The following is a 22,207-nucleotide window of genomic DNA, read 5'->3' as shown; positions in this document are numbered from 1 at the left end:
AAATACATGCATGGAGTGATATATGCATTCTGCAAAAGTATGAATGATGCATTGCAGATATCAAAGCAGAAACAGTGCGGCAGCTCTTGCAAACATAGACTTGTGGAAAGAGATCAACTGAAAAGGGAGGGATAAACCGAAAGAGAGGGAGGGTTTGTGAACTGGTGGGTATTACACAAAACACCCACATCATGGCAGTCTGTAGAGACTCAACCCACAGTACAGAAGAAGGAAAGATCGAGAGAGGAGAGACCAGAGAGATAATGCTTGTAACCTCCTGTTCTCCGTTTAAATATAAGCAGCGCATTTATACAGAACATACACAGCAAAAACAAAAGCACACTTGAGGGACCATGAAACATGGTGAGTCACTATTTATTTTACATTTATTGTGAGTATCGAACGATTTGAAATGTTGTTTTCATTCTTTGGTTTCACTGTAAAAAAAAACATCATTATTATTATATCTCGTTTTACAGTAAAAGTATCTAAACATCCTTGAAAAACAAGCTAAATGCTAAGTAAAACTGCATAAGAAAACTTGTTTTCAGAGAATATAAGTTTACTTTTCTTACCCTATTAGTAATGGTAACACTTCAGTATGGGGAATATTCTCACTTTTAACTAGTTTCTTATTAACCTGCATATTGGCTGTTTATTAGTACTTATAAAGCACATATTAATGCTTTATTCTCCATGAACATATTCTACACCCCTTAATCCTACCCAATACCTGAATTTAACCACTACAACAACAATCTTACTAACTATTAATAAGCAGTAAATTAAAAGTTTATTGAGGGGAAAAGTCATAGATAACTGTGAATGTGTTCCCCATACTAAAGTGTTACCACATTATTAGTTAACATTCGTTAAATACATGAGTTAACATAAACAAACAATGAACAACACTTATACTTTTACTAATCTTCTAATTTTGCAACACTACTAATTTACTAATTAGTTATTGCACTGTGAACTAACATGAATATGAACATTTTTATTAAGTAACAATATTAAAGGTTAATAAATGCTTTAAAATATATTTACTCATTGGTAGTTAGTTAGTTAATGTTAGTTAATGCATTAATTAATGTTAACAAAGGAGACCTTATTATAGAATTATTACTGCTGAAATATTTCTAATGCAAAACAAGACAAAAATACTGATTAGAAGTTTTTTTGCAGTGTAGATAGAGCTGTAAAATCGATTAATCGCGATTAATCGTATCTAACATAAAAGTCTGTTTACATAATATATGTGTGTGTAAATATATATTATTATGTTTATACATATTATATATGTGTGTGTGTGTGTGACAGACATTATATATATATATATATATATATATATATATATATGAAACAAACTTTTATGTTAGATGCGATTAATCGTGATTAATCGATTTTACAGCAGCCATAAGTGTGTAATATATAATAACAAAATATTATTGCTGATCAAATTAAATGAAACTTCCTCATGCATGAGACAGTATGATCATATGAGTGTTTTTATGAGTACAATACAGTAATAGGGCAAATAGGATACCAATCATAATATGATAAAATATGAAATGTTCTTTGCAAGGAACATGCTCATGAGCAAAACCTCTAGAAGACACAAACAATCATGCCACTGCTTGAACCAAATGTGATCAGTGACCACAGAGACTGCAATGAATTATGTCAGAAAAGCATTCTTACATAACAGATTTATTTTTGTCTCAGTTAACCATGTTATGCCATTTTTATCTCCTTACACTGTTGACAGTTCTTGTTAGGTAACATTTTGCATAAATTCTGGTTTTACAACGCAAACTTGTCCGTTAAAACGTCATGAGCCTATTGGCAATATCGTTTACCTTCGGCAAATGTTAATTATAAGGTTAAAACTCTGTGATGATGATGATGATGATGATGATGATGATGATGAGGAGGAGGATAACATGACATAAAAAAGGTAAAAAAGCATGCCTCATCCTGTTTTCTGGGTCTCAAAGAAACTGCAGACTGGGGGAAGGTAATACCATCTAAACAGAATAACACTGAACACAAGAGCCTGTTACATGCCAAGGCAAGTTCAGATAATACACAAGTACTTGAAGACATGTGGGAGCGCAGGATCTTTTCACTTTAAACCAGTCCCTGAGTTCAGGAAAGACAGGAAAGCACATAGATTCACTGTCAGAGGAAGAGTTTAACAGGACATCTGCACAGGCAAGTTTTCAGAGAGTGGGTGTGTGAATGCACAGTGCAAAGACATGGCTTATGTTCATACAAACAAGTAAAAAGGACAGAAATGTCAAAGTAGGTGGACCATGTAGGGTGGACCTCCAGTACCCTATATAGATGACTATATTAGCTCATTTTTACATCGGCTGCACAATTAAGTAATTAACAATTCACTAACTGTATAACAAGTTAAACTGCAAATTTACCATTCAGTAATATGGATCTCTGCAGGACTTCAGTTCTCTCTGCAGCATGAATAAATTATAAACGAACGCTTTACTGAGCACCATTTATTCAGTTATTTGGGTCAGTGACATGACGTTATTTAGATAGACATCTTATTTTCCCTTTTTAAATAAAATGCTACAGTTTTTACTTTTCCGACATTGAATGACAATTCTGAAAGAAAACGTAGCTTGACGGTAGCTTACTGTTGTTATAGTAACAAATGCAACATTAACGTGCATCTGATTGATAAACCACAAACTCTTTGTTTAAGCAGACAGTTTGCTTCATACATTCAGCTATAGCAGCATTAACAGCAAATCAAAGATGGCAAGCTTTCAACTAAACAGTGCATTTTAAACCATTTTAAACACTTACATTATGTTCTTGCGTATTTAAAGGGATAGTTCACCCAAAATGAAAATGTGATGTTTATCTGCTTACCCCCAGGGCATCCAAGATGTAGGTGACTTTGTTTCTTCAGTAGAACACAAATGATGATTTTTAACTCCAACCGTTGCGGTCTGTCAGTCGTATAATGCATGGCAATGGGAACTTCGTCTATAAGAGTAAAAAAAACATGCACAGGTAAATCCAAATTAAACCCTGCGGCTCGTGACGATACATTGATGTCCTAAGAAACGAAACGATCGGTTTGTGCGAGAAACTGAACAGTATTTATATAATTTTTTAACTCTAATACACCACTATGTAGTGATCTCTCATACTCATTGAAGTATAAGCGCGAGAGATCACTTCTGTCATCAGAGCGTGTTTTCAGACCTCACACACCGGATGCTCAAGGCAGTTGGACATAGTGGTGTATTAGAGGTAAAAAATGATATAAATACTGTTTGGTTTCACGCACAATCCAATTGTTTCGTGTCTTAGAATATCAATATATCGTCAAGAGCCGCAGGGTTTAATTTGGATTTGTCTGTGCATGTTTTTTTTTACTCTTATAGACGAAGTTCCCATTGCCATGCATTATACGACTGACAGGCCGCAACGGTTGGAGTTAAAAATCATCATCTGTGTTCTACTCAAGAAACAAAGTCACCTACATCTTGGATGCCCTGGGGGTAAGCAGATAAATATCAAATTTTCATTTTTGGGTGAACTATCCCTTTAACTCAACTGCTCAGGTAAGGTGTATAGTAGGCTATTACAGTCCTGTTTCGCATGTACATATAATATACTTATTGTAGTTATTACAATAACTGGGTAATAACTACGCACTAGTCCTGAACCTACCCCTAAACCTATTCTTAACCTATGTAGTTACCTTATATTACTCTTTCTTTGCTTTCTTGTTAAGTACACTTTAAGTACATTAAAAGTGCACGTACTGTAAAATAAAGTGCAACCGTTATCGTTCTTAGTGTGAACAAGCCTTTAAGCTATACCCATTTTAGGGGTGGCTTCATATTTACAAGTAAATACAGTATAAAGATGCATATTCATGAAGATACATTTTAAACTCCCCTTAATGCGCACCTTGATAGCATTAGCATGCAAATATTTCTGCCTGTTATCGCTAATGTGATTGTCAGTCTCTGTATTTCCCCAACAGACTTAAGCCGCCTTGTGCATAACGCGCCATTGCTTTCAGAAAAATACAGCAATTATCTGGTGTTATGATATTGTAGGTTGGGGCAGTCTTCAGCCCTTCCCCAAACTTTTCAACACACAGCCTGCCCCAGATCACTTTGCCTAAAGTCTGATTGGGTGGGCAAGACAGAGATTCGGCTCCGATCATTACTTTGTGTCAAGGTCAATAAGTCTCTTCAAATATCAGATAACTTGTTATGACAAGGCAAGGTTAGTTCAGGTTTTAAAATATCATGTGGTGCTACTCCACAAAAACGTGATATTTATAAATTAATAATTCATGATAATTATGACCGATCAGGCAGTGCTAAACTGACCTTATTTAGCCTTCCCTTTAGCTTTTCATGTTATATAGGGGACATTCCATAGATATAATGATTTTTATACTACTGTATATGACTTTCTGTACTACTTTATACAAACTGTATATTCTATCCCCTAACCCTACCCATCACAGAAAACCTTCTGCATCTTTACAATTTTAAAAAACATCACTTAGTGTGATTTTTTTTAAGCTGTTTTCCTCATGGGGACCAAAAAAAAAATGTCCCCACAAGGACAAGGATTTCAGATATTGCCATCTTTGTGGGGACATTTTGTCCCCATAACGTAGGGTACAGCTGAACCACACACACACACAAACACATACACAAGCACCAAAGCTGTGTGAAACTTGAGACTGTATTCTAACCATATAAATGACGCTTCCTGTTTCCTTGTTTTTTACTCTTACTGTCTCTGAACAGTATGTGGGAGAACAGTTGGTGTACGACTTCACCCTGAATAGACAAGTTTATCATCAGGTTTTAACAGAGAGTCAGTTATTTTCCAGTTCACTGGAAGTCCAAGATGTTTTACTCCCCTATCCACATGCCAGACATATTCAGCAAAAGATCTTTTAAACACCTGCTTCCCTCCAAAAATTATCAATAACTCAAGATGGTACGAAGCTCTTCCCAGTCAAACTTTTTTTTTTGACAATCTGTCTACTAAACAGATGGTTCAGAAGTATCAGAGCTGGCCTTTTATATGTATACAGTTAATTCTTTGAAGACAGAGACATGTTCTTTCCTGCCTCCAGAAATTACTCATGCGCGCTTATGAAATCTTGTGTGGGTGAGAGATACAGTCGGGGTGTGGAGCACTGGCACTAAACAAGGTGTCATGCAGTGACATTCTTTCAAAAGAAGAATTAAAGGTGTTTTGGGATCTAAACACTCATGTTGCAACACTGACACTTGTTTTGGCACCAGCAGCTTCACAAATGGATTTCTTTAGGAAAACAATCTACTATACCTTGATATATTTTTGCTTAAAACAAGCATTTTAAACATTCGTCTGGCAATAATACATAGATTGCAGCGTCTACCCTCTTGATTATTCACTGAACACATAATTTTAAAAACTTTTCACGAGTTTGCCTGCCCGTTAATGGTAAACAAACTTGGCTTGCTGTTCTTGAAGGAGGCTCGAACCCCAAGGCTCGGCTCGAGCTCCGAGCTAAACCCCCATATAACAGTACTGCACAGAGGGAGATTAAGAGAAATAGAGGAGGAGATGTGGAGGAGGAGGGATGCTGGAAGAATTGTCGCTGGGATGACGCAGTGACTAGTGCTTATATACGTTTGTAATGATGATTGATAGGACTGAATGTTTAGGCTCCTCCCGAACCTGCCTTTGGAACTACATTTAGAGATGTATCTGATAAAAAAAAAATAAAAAAAAACAGGAAACTCTAAAAATCAAGCATTGTACTTGTACATGTTATGTGTTAACTACCCGCATGATTGATTTTCAAGATTTTAGGTTAAATGTACAGAGGAAAATGTACCCTAGGCCCTTTTTACACCTGGTATTAAGATGCATTTTGGTCAATCGGATCACAAGTGGATGACGCTAAATACAGGTGTAAATGGGGTCTAAAATATTTTGAGCTTGTCCACTTTCGAGTACTTCCAGAGGTAGTCGAAAACGCATTTGACCGGACTACTTTTGTAGTGTAGACACTCATGTGGTCAAAAGTGTTCGAACAGCCACAAAAGACGCCGACTCTCTGCCTACTGACATAATGCGTAAACATTATGGGAAGCGCGCTAGCCAGACAGGATTTAAACTTTGTTGACTGGAGACCCATGTTTGGGTTGAAGACGAAAAAAAAAAAAAAAAAAAAAATGTACCAAACACAATGTTCTCCTACCATTCCTGATTTCTAACACTTCTTTCGGCTATCAGAGCAGAAACGAAAACTGATGCTCTCTGTATGTTTTTCCATCGTCTCCGGGCTTATTTATATGTAAATTATGCGAGCTTATTTTGTCCATTAGATCGAAAGATCTGAAAAAAAAAAAAAAAAAAAAAAAAACATACATTTACCAGCCCATAGACCCTCCCCTCGAAGAAATCAGGACAAAAGGTTGAAAGTGGACAAAAGAGACGGATTAAAATATCAGGCATAAACAGGCATGTGTCTCTCTCGTCTACTTGTGATCTGATTGACCAAAACGCATCTTAATACCAGGTGTAAACAGGGCCTTAGGTCCTGTAAAAGGGAAAAAAAATAAAACAATAAAATTCACAAAATGTATTTTAGGGCTGTCAAAGTTAACATGTTAACTTAAGATATCAAGTGAAAAACAAACAAAAATAACAACTTTATTCAACAATTTCTTCCCTTGTAAGTCTCATATGCTGTTGACATTGTAGACACAGTGCAGCGCTTCTGGGTTCTACGTCAGAATGCCGACTCAGTATTGGCCGGCTCCTGTGTCAGCATCACACGCATGCTTCGTGGTGCTCACGTGTACAGTGTTGGCCAATAATGAGCTGGCGTTCTGACGTAGAACCAGGAAGCGCTGCACTGTGTTTACTATGTGAACAGCGTAGGATACTGACATGGAAGAGAAGAAATTGTTGAATAAAGTCATTATTTTCGTTTGTTTTTTTGCACAAAACAAGTATTTTCGTCACTTCATAACATTAAGGATGAACCAATGTCTTTACTACCTTTCTGGGCCTTGAAAGTGGTAATAACGTTGCAGGCTATTGGAGGTTAGAAAGCTCAATGATTTCATCAAAAATATCTTAATTTGTGTTCCAAAGATGAACAAAGGTCTTACGGGTTTGAAACAACATGAAGGTGAGCAATTAATGACAAATTTCATTTTTGGGTGAACTAACCCTTTAAACCAGCTTAATTACTTAATTACAGCCCACTGACTAACTGATTTGGACAATATAGTTTTGCACATCTAATTACATCTTCCAACATGAGTGCTCTGTTGGTCTCAGATACATCAATGATCAGATCTAAGATCAGCTGCTTATTTTGCTGTGCTACCATGGGTTCATGAGTCACTACTAGAATCTTAAAAAAAGAAATGGAAATATGGTATTGTGCTGTCTCTATCTGTCAGGGCTCGTTCAGAGAAGAGAGCATATCTGTAAATATTTCATGGAAATGACATGGAGCATATATATCCCAGATACACTGGGCTCTAAAACTACTTTTGGACAGATTCCAGAGGCTTCTAAGCTTTCAGGGAATCTTTGATGGTACCAGGAGCCAGACAACAGAGATCAATCAGAGACAAGAGTCTAGATGCTTGATGACATCCGATCACTTTTCCAAAGAGAATTAAAGCCTAGGAAAGCAGAAATATGATAATAACCATCTTTGCATTCTTTAAATCAAATAAAGACTTTTTTTTTTCTTCATCTTTTCTTATTCTTATTAGTAGTAGAAAAAGGAACTATTTTACTTAAGAAAATTCATCAGTTATGAACAGGCCTATTTGAATCTGCTACGAAATGCTTTAATTATTCATCACCCTTTGCAAGTTTGTTGTTTAAATACTTTAATGATGCTAATTAGACGATGCTCCCATCCTGTCTAACTGGATGGCTCTTTTTGACAGAAAAAAAATCACGGGGTCAAGGTTTGACTGGTTACCATGTTAGCTCCTTTTGGTAGATATCATAACTACACCATCTGGGATGTGTTTCCTGAAAGCATTGTCAGCCAATTATGGTTGCAAGTTCCGTCATTACTAACATAGTTCAATGATTTGGAGTTTCCTGAAACCATAGTTCCAACAAACATTCACAAACAGTGTCGCCAACTTACGTGGAGCTCTACAGATCTCGAGCTGTGGTTAGAAGCATAATTTCTTGTTAAATGACAAGTGGACTTAAATAGATCATGCTCTAGGGTACAATAAGCAAGCTAACATTCAGTTCATTCTATATCTTTCATTCTATTTAAATCAGTGGTGTTTTTGAAGAAGAGTGCACATATGTGTAAAATGCGCAAAGGAAACTTTAGAGTATGACGTATGAGGGAACCCGCGATGAATCAATCATAAAATAAAGCAAAATGACAAGGAACAAAAACAGTAAAGTAATCATTAGGTGCCATGTTTGTTGCAGTACCATCTCGGAAACCTCGAATAGATTGATTCACACAAGTTTTTACTCCTCCACTTGCATGTGATGTCATTAACGACATCCTATATTGTTGAAACAATGTGGTTCAAACAACAGAGGTGTGACCATGTTACTACAGTTTTGGGAAACAGCGTTGACTAGTTGGTTAGTTTCTCCAACAACGCATTGTACTATAGTAGTTAATCAGCGAGTCACATCATTGTATTTTAGGTTGTACTCACACTAGGCACGGGTGCCTTGAACCGAGACCGAGCGCGATTGTCCCCACTCCCCACTCCCCCTGCTGGCCCGCACTCACATTGCCCTTAACGTTCCAGGCCGGAGCATGCTTACATCATATACGATGCAACTTTTTGAATGGAAGAAAACAGGAAAAAATGCACTTTCGCTAAGATACTGCCTAATATAGGCTATTTATAATTTATGCAGCACAGCGATTTTCAGTAGCATATCAGAGGATTATTACGAAGGCAGCAGATGTTAAAGAAGGAATTTGCAGCTTTACTTGCAAACTACATTTCCTGTTCATCAATAAGGTGAGAATCAGTCCCGTTACAAACCCAAATACACTCGAATTAATTACATGAATTCATAAGTCTACTATCAAAGTAGTAATAAAGATGTTTGCCGTCATAATCATAACAGTAGCGCACACAAAAGTAGTAACTGTTCCGTGCTCTGGCACGGTAAGCGCTCACACTTCATGCGAACCGCGCTCGAGACCAACTGAACCGCGCTCTGGCCCACCTTTTCCAAGTGGGCCAGGGACGGCTAAACAAACTGGGCTTTGGAGGTCAAACGCGCTCGGGCACGGTTCAGAGAGCCTAGTGTGAGTACACCCTTAAACGCACCCCTGGTTGTAATGAGCAGAATTACATTTAGTTTCCATTCATATTGTACTGCACATTTACAGTTCCCATTTAGTTTTTTTGTTGCTGTTGTTGTTGCTTTTTTTATAATTTTAATATTATTCATTGATAGTTTCTATCTTTTTTAATAATTTTAGTTAATGGTAGCCTTATGATTCAGTATTACAACTGTTTCATTTTCAGTGCTGCTGTTGGCAACAATTTTCGGTTGTTTAGTTAACTGAGCTTGCTTTTACTCTATCCAACCTACACACCCTTCATTTAACTCCAAATTCAACTCCCCCTCCATCACTCTCTCCTCGCTCTCTATTCTTGCATTTCATTCAGTCTCCTACACACCTTTATCCAAAACAGCAAGGTTAAAGGGCATTGGAAGAGGTGGACATAATCAAGGCCACTCTAGCCCACCATCATTCTTTTCCTTTATTTCACACCACATGTGGTGAGACTGAGGGTCAAATTAAGCTGGCACCTGTTCTTTACTTATTGTGTAGCATTATCAGTGCAGTGGTGGGTATTATAAGCGTCACAGCTCTAAGAAAAAAATATGGTTAAAAGAAAGACATTAATAAATCAAGACATGAGTCTAATTACCATTTCCAAAAACTGAATAAACATTACAATTTAAAACTAAAATAATGATAATGATAATTATAATAATAATACACATTATTTAGTAGCCTGGTAAAGAATTTAGTCACATATGCAAGTGATTTTCCTTCTAAGAGGGTTGTATTATGTGAGTTATTCAATGATTTCTTTGAAATTTTTCTTCATTTTGGGGGGGCTTAGCAAATATTGATGTATGCAATTATTTTATCATTTGATAGCTGTAATTAATGCAGCCCATTTCCACCACATAAGAAAAATAAATCATGCTTTGGTAAATCTTAATTATGAGATAAAAAGTCGAAATTATGAGATTAAGTCGAAAATGATTAGTGTTATAATTATGACATACTAAACTCATAATGCAATTAAAAAGTTGAAATTTTATGCCATACTCTGTCTAATTATGACATACTAAGTCATAACTGACATACTAAGTCATAATTATGAGATTAAAAAAAAATTTAATTATAAGATACAAAGTTGAAATTATGACTTTCTGTCAAACTGATTATTTTTATGCCATAATTTCAACTTTTTATTATTATGACTTAGTATGACATAATGTCATAATTATGACACTGTGTCATAATTTTGACTTTTCATCTCATAAATACGACTTAATACATCATAATTTCAACTTTTTATCTCACAATTATGGTTTAAGTTAGTACATATATTTCATAATTATGATTTAGCAAAGCATGATTTTTTTTTTATCTTAAGTTATGTAGTGGAAACAATAATATCAGACTAATATCAGACTTCAAGTTTGGTGTAAAAAGTTATTAGAATTAGGAGAAAGAGTAAGAGCTGTTTCTCATAGACAATGACAGTGATTTATTTGTCCTCTGCACAATTATACATGAAATCTAACTTTCAAAGGAAGGCGCATCACTTAAGCACTCTAAGTGGTCGGCGTGCATAAGAGAGTGGTTAGAAAGTGCTGTGAGGGTGTTGGAGAGGACTCTGAGTGATGCTGGAGGAGGAGATGTCCTTCCTTTTGAATTATTCACTCCATCACTGTAATGCATCTGCCTTCATGTCAAGAGTTCTTATTTCAAGAGTGCATTTACTCTTAACTGCTCCAGATGTGTCTGAGGGCTTAAGTCTGAAATTGTGACCAATGGGATGCCTGCCTGCCTGCGTGTGTGTGTGTGTGTGTGTGTGTGTGTGTGTGTGTGTGTGTGTGTGTGTGTGTGTGTGTGTATGTATGTCTCAGCCAAATTTAAGAATTAAAATAAATATCCTGCTAAAATTTTTCTCCCTCTGTAACCTATTTTATGCACAACTCAATTACTCAGGACTCAGATCTCAGATCATCCAGCATGAGATAAGTGCACTGCCGGGGTGTATATTAGGTAATGCCCAGAATTTAAAACTATAAATAATGGCTACCAAAAATCCTTTATTTAGAGTTGCCATGGAGACTTGCAATGTTGAATGCATGTTGAATACAAAATGCATTTTAGTATGAAAGTGTCCACTTTCAAGTTCCAACAGACTTTCTGTACCGTAAATAAGGTCAGTTTTGCATTGCAAAATTATAGGATTGGTGTAGATTATTTGTTTGACTCTCCACTAAGTTCCACATCCCTGGTTAGACAAGTATGAGAGTTTCCTATAGAAAGGGAATGGAGATTTCCGAGAACAGCATGATTTTCAGTGAAATGTGCTCATAGTGTGGTCAAAATTCGTCGGATATTGTTACATGGGCTGGAATTAATTGCTTGTTGTAAAGTGTTACAGAAAAAGTGCAAGACTGTGACTTCACAAAACACAAGTGAAGTGAAAATAGAAAGGACACATTTGATAGTGAATACAATAGATAACTTAAAGGGATAGTTCACCCAAACATAAAAATTCTGTCATTAATTACTCACCCTCATGTCATTCCAAACACGTACAACTTTCATTCATCTTTGGAACACAAATGAAGATCTTTCTGATAAAATCTGAAAGCTTTTTGTCCCTCCATAGACAGCTATGCAACTGACAATTTGACGCTTCAAAAAGTTCATAAAGAGATCGTAAAACTAATCCATATGAATCGAGCGGTTTAATCCAAATTTTCTGAAGACACTCGATTGCTTTATATGATGAACAGATTGAATTTAGGCTTTTAATCAGATATAAACATTCATCAAATTACACATCAGTTGTGGTAAACGGAAGCTCATGTTTGCTTGATGTGCGAGAACCAATGAGGTTCATTCTCATGTGTTACACGCCATGTTTGAACTTCCGCAAGAGGTTTGAGAGGTTCGCGCATCAAGCTTCTGTTTATGTTCCCTGATCAATGTTTATATGTGAAAAAAAAGCCTAAATCAAATCTGTTCATCATATAAAGCCATTGAGGCTCTTCAGAAAATTTGGAATAAACCGCTCAATACACATGGATTAGTTTTACGATCTCTTTATGTACTTTTTGAAGCATCAAAGTGGTAGTTGCGTAGCTGTCTACGGAGGGACAGAAAGCTCTCAGATCAAAAATAAATAAATTATTTGTGCTCCGAAGATGAACGTAAGTCTAATGCTGGGTACACACCACAAGATAATCAGGCTGATTTTGGGCCGATTTCTCCCCTTCCGACAATCCTAGGTAATGTCCCGATTATCTTGATGGTTCTACAGATTATCTTAACACACCTCACACCACAGGAAAATCTGATAAGAGTGACTGAATCTGCTTGGAAGAACGTCAGAGGCGCACCGATTGCGAATCAATGTTGAATATTTACGATTAGAAATCCTGATGTGTGGGGTGAACCCCGAGGACAAACGCACGCACGCTCTGGAGATTATCACGTGAAACGAAACAATATCCAATCAGAAAGCAAGCTGACAGAAGACAGAAGCATAACAAACGCAGTCGCAGCACAAAGTTAAATGGATTTGGACAGCAAAGATGGAGGATCAGCTTGTCGATTTGTGGCAACAGCATGAGTGTTTATACAGTGTGTCCTGTAAAACATACCAAAATCATTCCAAACATTATCAGCGCAATTTCTTCCTGCCTATCGTCCATCATGTTTATTCTGAGAGATTTTGAGATCTTGAGAGATTTTTCGAGATTTCCTGTGTTCACAGTCGGGACTCTGGTTGAAAATCTGTTTGTGTGTGGTGTGCTGTCTTTGTCACATCACGGCACGCCACACACTATGGAAGCCAAAACGGTTAAATCTAGGATTTTTTTGCCCTCATGTTTGCGGTCTCTCACATTTTGTAAATCTTATACGTTTTCAAAAATCTTTTAGTGTGTACCCAGCATAACGTGTTTGGAATGACATGAGGGTGAGTAATTAATGACAGAATTTTCATTTTTGGATGAACTAACCCTTTAATCAAGTAAACACAGTAAGATTTTGACCATTAAAGGGATAGTTTACCCAAAAATGAAATGTCATAATTACCCTCATGTCATTTCAAACCTGCATGACTTTCACAAAAGAAGATATTTTGAAGAATCTTGATAACCAAACAGTTTTGGTAACAACTGATAAATGTATCATCAAATCTTCTTTTATATTCTGCTGAAGAAAGTCAGTCATACAGGTTTGGAACGATATAAGGTAAATGATGACAATTTTCATTTTTGGGTGAATTATCATTTTAAGACTGAATGTATCAGACATTTTGGGTCGCAGTCCTGCAGTATAACTGTTCCTATGACGACCATCTAATAGAACCCCATAAACATTTCCAAAACAACAAAATACAGAGACAATCAGACTGGTGGATAGCACAGTAAAAAAAAAAAAAAAAAAACTAAAAAAAAAGTAACTGTTCCATCATGGGGCAAAAAAACATCAATAGTAAGTAAAACAGACTAAAAACAACATCCTATTGCCTTTCATACCAGTTACTGATTACGCACAAATTGCTAGCTAATGAGAGAAAATTAACAGGGGCACACTGCTCGATGTGTAAAAGCTTGGGACACACTGATGAGCTTAGCTCCAGATGGTCATTGTGCTCAGTTTTTTTTTTTTTTTTTTCTTGATTAGGAATGATAAGATCACATCTGCTGGTGGACAGAGAGAGAGAAAGAGATCACTAACAAGACTTTCCCCCACAGACCCTAGGCAGCTGCACACAATATACCACCAATTAAGTCTCCCTGACTAGATGACGAATGGATCCATAAGACAGCATTATACATCCAACATCTTTAAACATGCACGATGACATTCGTTTTTTTTTTTTTTTTTTTTTTACATGCATAGATGAGAGTATGTATTTCAGCTCAAAACCTGCTTATTAACCATCTGCAAATATATACCCAAGCCTCATTCTACATGTAACAGATAAAACTGCGGTTTAAATTGTGTAATGAACCGAATGAATTCATAGTAATATTAAGTTACTATCAGTTCAGCTAATTAGCACATGTGCTCATACAAAGCAGCATTGTTGTGATTGAGAAACATTATTCCCAGGGGACACTCCGGTCTGGCTGCCCTCCAGTATATTCACAGCAGCTATACACGCACAACTCTATAGACAGGTCTGATCAGTCCTTAAGTGTTTCACTATTTTCTGGAAATCACATGTCACAATAGTGTCAGCGTTATTTTACTGAGTATATTAATGGCACACATGTTCCAGAGCTTTTCATGAATTCATAATAAAAAATTACTCTACTTCACATTAAGTGTCTTTAACTACTATGTACTAAGATTTAAATTAATAATTTGATTGTGTACTTGTTGTGTACATACATATTTTACATTGTACTGGTACTTATATTTTAAAAAATACCTGAAATTAATTTCTGTAATTGAATCTGTAATTACCTGCCACTAACCTTACCTGTACCTCGATAGCAGCAAAATTGTTTTGCAACACTGTAAATCCTAACGCTCAAAATAATTAATTGGTTTGAGTAGGAAAAACTTAAATTAAACAAATTAATTCAGTCAAATTAACTTTAATGAGAATTTAGCACTTTCTTTTTCTTTCAAGTTCACAGAACTGATATATTTTAAGTAAAATGAACTGTTTCATTGTTTTGAGCTTTATGAACTTATTTCTTTTAATTTAGACGAACTTAAGTTTAACTGAAACTGGGCTGGGATTTCTATTTCCCAGCATATGCTTTGCCCATGGCACTCGAAAGGGAGAGTAAATGCTAAAATTAAGTGTTATACAATGTTTTTTGTGTGCAAGATTAATGTTAAGTGGAAGATTTAGTTGTGATTAATGTTTTATTATGCTAATTTAGAAGAGTTTCTGTTAATGTGAGTTTTTGGAGAGTTACCATCATGGAGACAAGTGGTGCATGCGGCTTGGTTTGAGAGCAAGTATGTTAAATGCTTTATATTGCTAGACTCATTCAGCAAGTGCAATACCATGCTATTGTTAACATGTTAGAAAATTAGCAAGTTAGCTTTATCTAAATTAGCTTGTTATAGCTAGCTAAGTTTACACTAATAAAAATGTTCACATTGAGGTTACATGAAAATGTTAAGTTAAATGTATGAATTAGTGTACTCAATCATTTCAAGTTAAGAACAATTAAAATGTATGAATACAAAATAAAAATCTGCCAGTTCTGCTTACTTAAGCTTTGAATTTCTTAATTTAAAATTATTGAGGCAACTGATTGCCTCAAATTTTTTGAGTTTTGCCAACTTATTCGGGTTTACAGTGAATACATTTCATGAATATTTTGACGTATATACAGTTAAAGACACCATATTTAAAGTGTGACCAAAAACACATGACATATTAGATTGTTTATAGCCACAGTAAATGCACCAAGAAGTCTATTTCCCCAAAACTACACTGTAAAAAAAGATTTGTTGGTTTAACTTAAACTTAACTTAAAAAAGTAAGTTACCTGGTTGCCCTAAAATTTTGAGTTCATTGAAATTAAAAATTTGAGTTAATACAATGAAGGTGATTGGTTTAATCAACAGAAACTTGAAATATTATGTTATCTGAACAACATTAATTATCTAAGTTGATTTGACAAAAGAAAAAATGTTGTGATAAGTCATGAAAATATTTTTTTACAGTGTAGTTTTCTGTTATTATTATTACATTCTGAAAAAAAGTGCACAAATTCTTAATGTATTTAATTTCTTCAAGAAATTTAGTACCACACGCAAAGCAGATATCACAGCCCAGAGCAAAAGGGTCATTCATACCATAATAGGAAGGGACACTTATTTTAATAAAGAAAAAAAAAATTGATTCTTAACAATACAGATGCAAGTCTATGGGTGCCATCTGGCAGTCCCAGGTGTGGTAAAGTGCAGCAGTGTACGCTTTGTTCAGACTGCAGTAAATCTTCTACAGTACAACAGCCCGAACTGGGTCTCTATGCATGCATGCAGTAATGGATTGGCCATGCGTTGGATAACGTCTGCTGGCCACACTCCTTTGTCCCGCATAGGTTGACAAACAAGTGGAACGTGTGAGGGGAACAAAACCACACACACATACGCACCCAAAAGAGGCCCACTGTCTGTAATAAAGGTCTTTCATGGCCAATTAAAGCAGCTCGACTTTCCACCTCAATAACATCTAAGCATCTATTAGCGGCAAGCCCCTCCCGCAGACACGCGCGGCCGCTCTGTCACAGCTCCCGCTGAGCTCAGCTCATTGACTGTATGATTAGGTCATATCGTTCTCGTCTGTCTTTGAGAACAATGAAACAACAGCCAAGAGCATAAAGAGCCAAAGCTGGCCGTCTGAAGACTGCATTACCTACTCTCCAACAAACTGTAAATCATGTGTCCTACTGCTGGGTGATTACAATGGTGTCTGAACGAGCCCCAGGGTTACAAAGGCCAAAATCTGACAATTAAGCTGAAAAAAAGATCTTCTCTGGGAGGGCAAAGTGTCAGTTATTATATAGACATTAAATGTAATTCATAACTCATAAAATTCCAGCTACACTCTTAAAAATAAAGGTTCCTTACTGGCATTTATGGTCCCATGAAGAAGAACTCTGAACAACAATGGAACCTTTTAAATGCACAAAAGGTGGAAAATGGTTCTTCTCATTATTAAAATGTTCTTCACACTAAGAAAAAAAAAAAGGTTCTTCTATGGCATTGCTGTGAAAAGCACCTTTTGGAATCTTTATTTGAGTGTAGTTAAAGGGTTAGTTCACCCAAAAATGAAACCCTCATGTCGTTCTACACCCGCAAGACCTTCGTTCATCTTCGGAACACAAATTAAGATATTTTTGATGAAATGGCTCAGCGAGGCCTGCATTGACAGCAATGGTACTTTCTTTCTCAAGATCCATAAAGGTACTAAAAACATATTTAAATCAGTTCATGCGAGTATGGTGGTTCTACCTTAATATTATAAAGCGACGAGAATATTTTTTGTGCGTCAAAAAACAAAATAACGACTTTTTAACAGTTTCTAGAGATGGCAGATTTCAAAACACTGCTTCATGAAGCTTCGGAGCTTTACGAATAAAATCAGTGGTTCAGAGCACCAAAGTCACGTGATTTCAGCAGTTTGGCGGTTTGATACGCGATCCGAATCACTGATTCGACACAAAAGGTTTGTAAAGCTCTGAAGCAGTGTTTTGAAATCAGCCATCGCTAGATATTTTAGATATAATTAGATGATAGATAAAAAATAGTTTAAAACATACTATTTTAGTCAGTTAGAGCTTTCCTTTTTTGTCCAAAACAGTCATCTGGCACATGGCCACATATGACATCAGTTGTCTCCCGAATGAGACTCAGAACTGCACCCAACTGAAGATGTCATAAATCAAAATTGGCCCTACTTTGAACTGACCAATGAGGGCCTGTGACATTATGCATATAAGCATATCTCATTATTAAACTGCTGCCCTCTCACTTTCATAGCAAGGTACTGAATTAAACAACAACTCCTCTGGGAACTCCTAGACACTTAAATCCACATTCATAATTTAAAGAAACGTATTCAATGTGCTGTCTGTGCCCCCTGTCCCAAGGGGCCACAGCCGTAGACTGGCCGACCTTTGATTCCTCGCACACTTGCAAATGTGCCAGTCCCATTGTCCATGACTATGGCCTGTTTTTACATATTGATTACATTGATCCCTCCACTAAGCACTAGCAAAGAGCATCTGAAGAATCAATATCATGCCTTCTGCTGTCATCTTGCCAAATCAAACTTCACCCCCAAAACAATATCTTGTCGGGTGCAATGTAATTAATACTTGGAAGGGACTTGGGGCGACAAATCCGTGCTAATGCTTTCAAAAACGTCTTATTTTCCTCAAGTTTAGCACTGTTAAAACTCTGAATCTAACATTCCCTCCAAACAACACAACTCCTCCAACCTTGGTGTTTTGGACAAAGGGATGCATCCGCAGAGTTGGGATAGAGTTTCACAGCCAGATTGATTATCTGAAAGTCTGCCTTCTTTGTTCTGGTCCCCGTGGTGCTGAATTTGCGCTTCAGATGAATGTACACAGATGCAAAAACTTGAAGAGCAAAAGCTGTGTAGTGGTTTTTATGACATTTTGAGTTTACTCTTAGATATTTTTATCATTTTCAAAAACAGTTATGTGACGACTTCAGAACAATTGTTGGGGAAAATGCTTATGATAATTTCTTAAAAAGTCACAAAAATAAAATCCAGATGCAGACCTAGCAAAAGGACTTAAAAACAAATGTGCTGAATTGAATTTATTTTTGTACAAGAAATCTATAAATAACATGTAGAAGTGAATTTTCCTATAAAAGTCTTTTGTTTAGTTAAAAGTCTTTTGTTAGTTTTCAAGTGAAACATCCTTAAAACATGATTGATTTAAATGAGAAGCATGACTGCAAAAATATTAAGACCTTTCTTCAGAGAATATTCTTAAATTGTTTACTTTTCTTGTAATAAGAATTTTTTTTAGGTAGATTAGATACTATACACTGCATGATTTATAACATTTTTTCTTTTGTCAAATCAACTTAGATAATTAATGTGGTTCAGATAACATAATATTTTGAGTTTCTGTTGATTAAACCAATCGCCTTCATTGTATTAACTCAAATTTTTAATTTCAATGAACTCAAAATTAAAGCAACCAGGTAACTTTTTTTAGTAAATCCAACAGTTCTTTTTTACTCAAAACAAAAACAAAAATTAACTTTTGTATTAACTTATAAACATTTGCTGAAGTAAATAATAAAAGTATCTTGTTTTAAAGTAATTTATATTATATTTCTTTCTGGAAAACAAAACAAAATACTAATTATGACTGCTTGCCAGTAAAAGGGCCACTTGTGTTTTACTACTCCAATATGAAAGTATCAAGAGGGTCATTTAAACATATGTTCAACTGCTTTTGTAGGTTATTAAAATATTCAGTTACTTTGGTAACAGAAGTTAATTTTGTACACATAAACATCCGCATACCTTCTGCACATTACGGCAACACGCTTCTTTTTGAGAGGTAGTTAGAGAGTCATTTATTTTATGGTGTAAATGTAGCACTCAAGCCTAAATAAATGTTCGGGCTCACTGAACCTTACACAAAACAGGCACACTTCAGTGGACAAAGACAGACGGAGGGAGGGAACATCAAGCTCCTCTTTCTTTTCCTGGAGGGGTGTTTGTTCAGAGTGGGTGCAGGGCAGTGTGGAGAGGAGGGGAGGGCGGCAAAGAGAGCCAACTGGGAGAAGTGTGTGTGTTTGTACAAAAAAACTGTGAAAGATAACCAATACTGAAACTGTGAGTCATAAAAGCAACTCAAACTTGTGTATTTGTTTGTGTACTGTGCTTATGTTAGTGTTGGTGTATATGTATGACAGAGAAAGAGCGGGAGTGAAAGTGAATGTGACAGAGGGGGGCTTGGAGCTCATTGTGAGCAGCAGTGAGTTAATCTCTTTAGTGGCACACGTCTTATGTAAAGAGGTGTAATGGTCTCTGCCCCCTCCTTGCCCCAGGGGACCCCAGGGGACACTGGGGTCCCGTCTCCCAGCAACATTTGCATGTCGGTTATTCCAAAAAAAGATACGGGGAAAGAAAAAAAAAAAAAAAAAAAAAAAAAAACTCCCAGTGATGATAAGATCCGCCCCCTTTGCATGGTAGACTCTTGTCTACAGGCAGTCTATATAGTATTCAGCGGTTCACTCAAGGACAAACACATTCTGACTCGCCACGGAGAGCATGCGAAGGAGATTTGATTCAGATTTGACAAACGCGGTGTCTGTGGATTTATTTGTTCGAAGAGTAAGTGTCATTCTGTCATCTATTCCGGTAAGCCTTTGAACTTGAACATAATCGCAGAGTAAAAAGAGGTGATTTGGGGTTAGAGAAGCCAGACGGACATTGAGACGGTCCAACTGAGATTGTTTACCTGTAGCACATGGTGGGAAGTGATGTATGTGCATGTGTCAAAGCACAATGCAATGTCCGACTTTGACTTTTCCTGATTGTTTTGTACCTTTTAAATGAAAAAAAAAAAAAATCATTAATACAATAACAACATGCAGTGTGTATAGATTGCTAAATATGTTGCTCTTCATAAATGAAAAGTGCAAACTCATCACTCACACACACACACACACAAAAATACTCCCCTCTGTGTCCATTGATTTATGGGAGTTGTTTTAAATGGATTTCATTGCATTTTTAACTTATGGAAAGTATGTATTATGTGTTGTGACAGAATGTGTGAACTGATGATAATGTCATTCACTGTGATTAATTTGCAGTGCTGTATAAAGACTATTAGCATTACATCATTGGTTGGCATGACTCAAGGACAAAATATGTGTAACTCTCTTAAACAAAGACTCTGATGAGGTCGCTTTTCATTGGAGGGGACTGCCAAAGGGCTGCCTGAAGCCATTAAGTCCTTCTGCTGAAACAGATGTTTAATGCAAAAGTAGTATCAAATAACCTTCTTTAAAATCACTGCATATGCAGAATAAAGCCACATGAATGATAATTGAGTTGTTTGGAACATCATCCTTCTGGCAATGATAATGGAGTACAAACAGTTGAATCAGTGTTTAAGATGTCATTAATATATATGCCCCTATACTGTTTTATATTCGATTTTGAAACGGCATGCAACAAGAAAACTTATGGAATATAGAAACAACAAACACAAATATGTGGTTGCATATATGGTTTTCTTGTCTAAAAGCAGCTACGAGGCAGCACAAAGTAAAATAACATAAAAAGATACAATTTCTTTGTAATGCATGAATTCATAATGTGATATTAATAATTAAGAAACAGCTGGCATATTTGCTCTGTTCTTTCTAGCTAATAAGTCTTTAACATATCAGCCATCACAATTAGGCCAGTTATACAAAGCCACGTGTGACGATAATGGCAGGTCTTTTGTTCATAAAGCCCCTTGCTATCTGCTCTGAAAGACAGATGGAAGGCATGATGTGTTGATTATGGATGTGTAATATATGCTTTAGGCACATATGAATCATAAAAGAAGGTTGATTAGCTGGTGACAGACCTCTGGTACTCTTGAACTGTTGTCAGGTGATTGACAGGTCCAGTCTCCCAAGTGGGCTCCCATTATTGGAATATTATTTCCAACATATGAAGCCTTTTATAAGTAAGGTAGCTCATAAGCAAGTGAGAATGCACTTATGATTTGGATTTTTCCTAAATAATGCTTGTTTGAAGTAATTAAAGATGCAAAAACATTAAGCTAGCGATGCACCGATCATGATTTTTCATGGCTGATTCAGATTTTTTTTTAGTATAATTTTAAGATTTAAAGCAAAAACAGAATGGTCTGACTTTAGATTTGTGAAATTATGCTACATAAGAGACCTTCACAAAACAAAAACAGCAGACGGACTGAATAAAAATGCAAATTTACTCTCTGACAGTAGGTGGCGCTTATGGAACATCAGTGGTTTCTTTGGGTACACTACTTTATGCAGAGGTAATAGGAAAAGAAAATGCCATCGAAACTTTTCTGATCACAGTTCCCTTCAGAGATACATTCATATAAACCCCAACACCAATTCAATATCTATATTTTTCTTCCTATATTTCGAGCATTGTGAACAGTGAGCTTGCTGTGCCTGGTACAGCTCTGCTGGCACATCTTTGTTCTCCGCTTCAGCGTGCTCCGTATCTGGCCTGTGTTAACATCCTGTTTACAGACTTCATAATATTTCCACACAAATGACATTTAAATGATTGCAATGTAGTTTGTGTTCAAGTCCGGAATGGAGATCGGGCAAAATAAATCTAAATAACGGCTGGTTGACCTGTGCATC

General features: G+C 36.3%; 1 protein-coding gene and 1 long non-coding RNA gene across 6 annotated transcripts in view; one reads left to right on the top strand and one right to left on the bottom strand.

Moving 5' to 3' along the window:
* LOC127517653 (uncharacterized) overlaps nucleotides 1-22,207 on the bottom strand; it is a 38,148-nt gene that overhangs the window by 1,543 nt on the left and 14,398 nt on the right. Inside the window, exon 4 of the long non-coding RNA XR_007931339.1 lies at nucleotides 20,305-20,391. This is a non-coding gene — a long non-coding RNA (uncharacterized LOC127517653). The remainder of the gene's footprint in view (nucleotides 1-20,304; nucleotides 20,392-22,207) is intronic.
* The window catches only part of lzts1 (leucine zipper, putative tumor suppressor 1), a 29,423-nt gene continuing 7,422 nt past the window's right edge, over nucleotides 207-22,207 (top strand). Inside the window, exon 1 of one of the 5 annotated variants that reach the window (XM_051903602.1) lies at nucleotides 207-363. Coding sequence is in view for 2 of the 5 variants with exons in the window: in XM_051903605.1 (XP_051759565.1) it covers nucleotides 20,115-20,177 (63 nt within the window). In the remaining 3 variants the exon portion in view is untranslated. Of the gene's footprint in view, nucleotides 364-19,536; nucleotides 20,205-22,207 lie in introns of those variants that run through there. The other 4 variants (XM_051903606.1, XM_051903605.1, XM_051903603.1 and 1 more) reach the window with 4 other exon arrangements.

Source organism: Ctenopharyngodon idella, chromosome 8 (assembly GCF_019924925.1).
Source record: "Ctenopharyngodon idella isolate HZGC_01 chromosome 8, HZGC01, whole genome shotgun sequence".
NCBI classification, from domain to species: Eukaryota; Metazoa; Chordata; class Actinopteri; order Cypriniformes; family Xenocyprididae; genus Ctenopharyngodon; species Ctenopharyngodon idella.
Note: the sequence above shows the minus strand (reverse complement) of the source record. Positions and strands in the feature narration are given on the sequence as shown.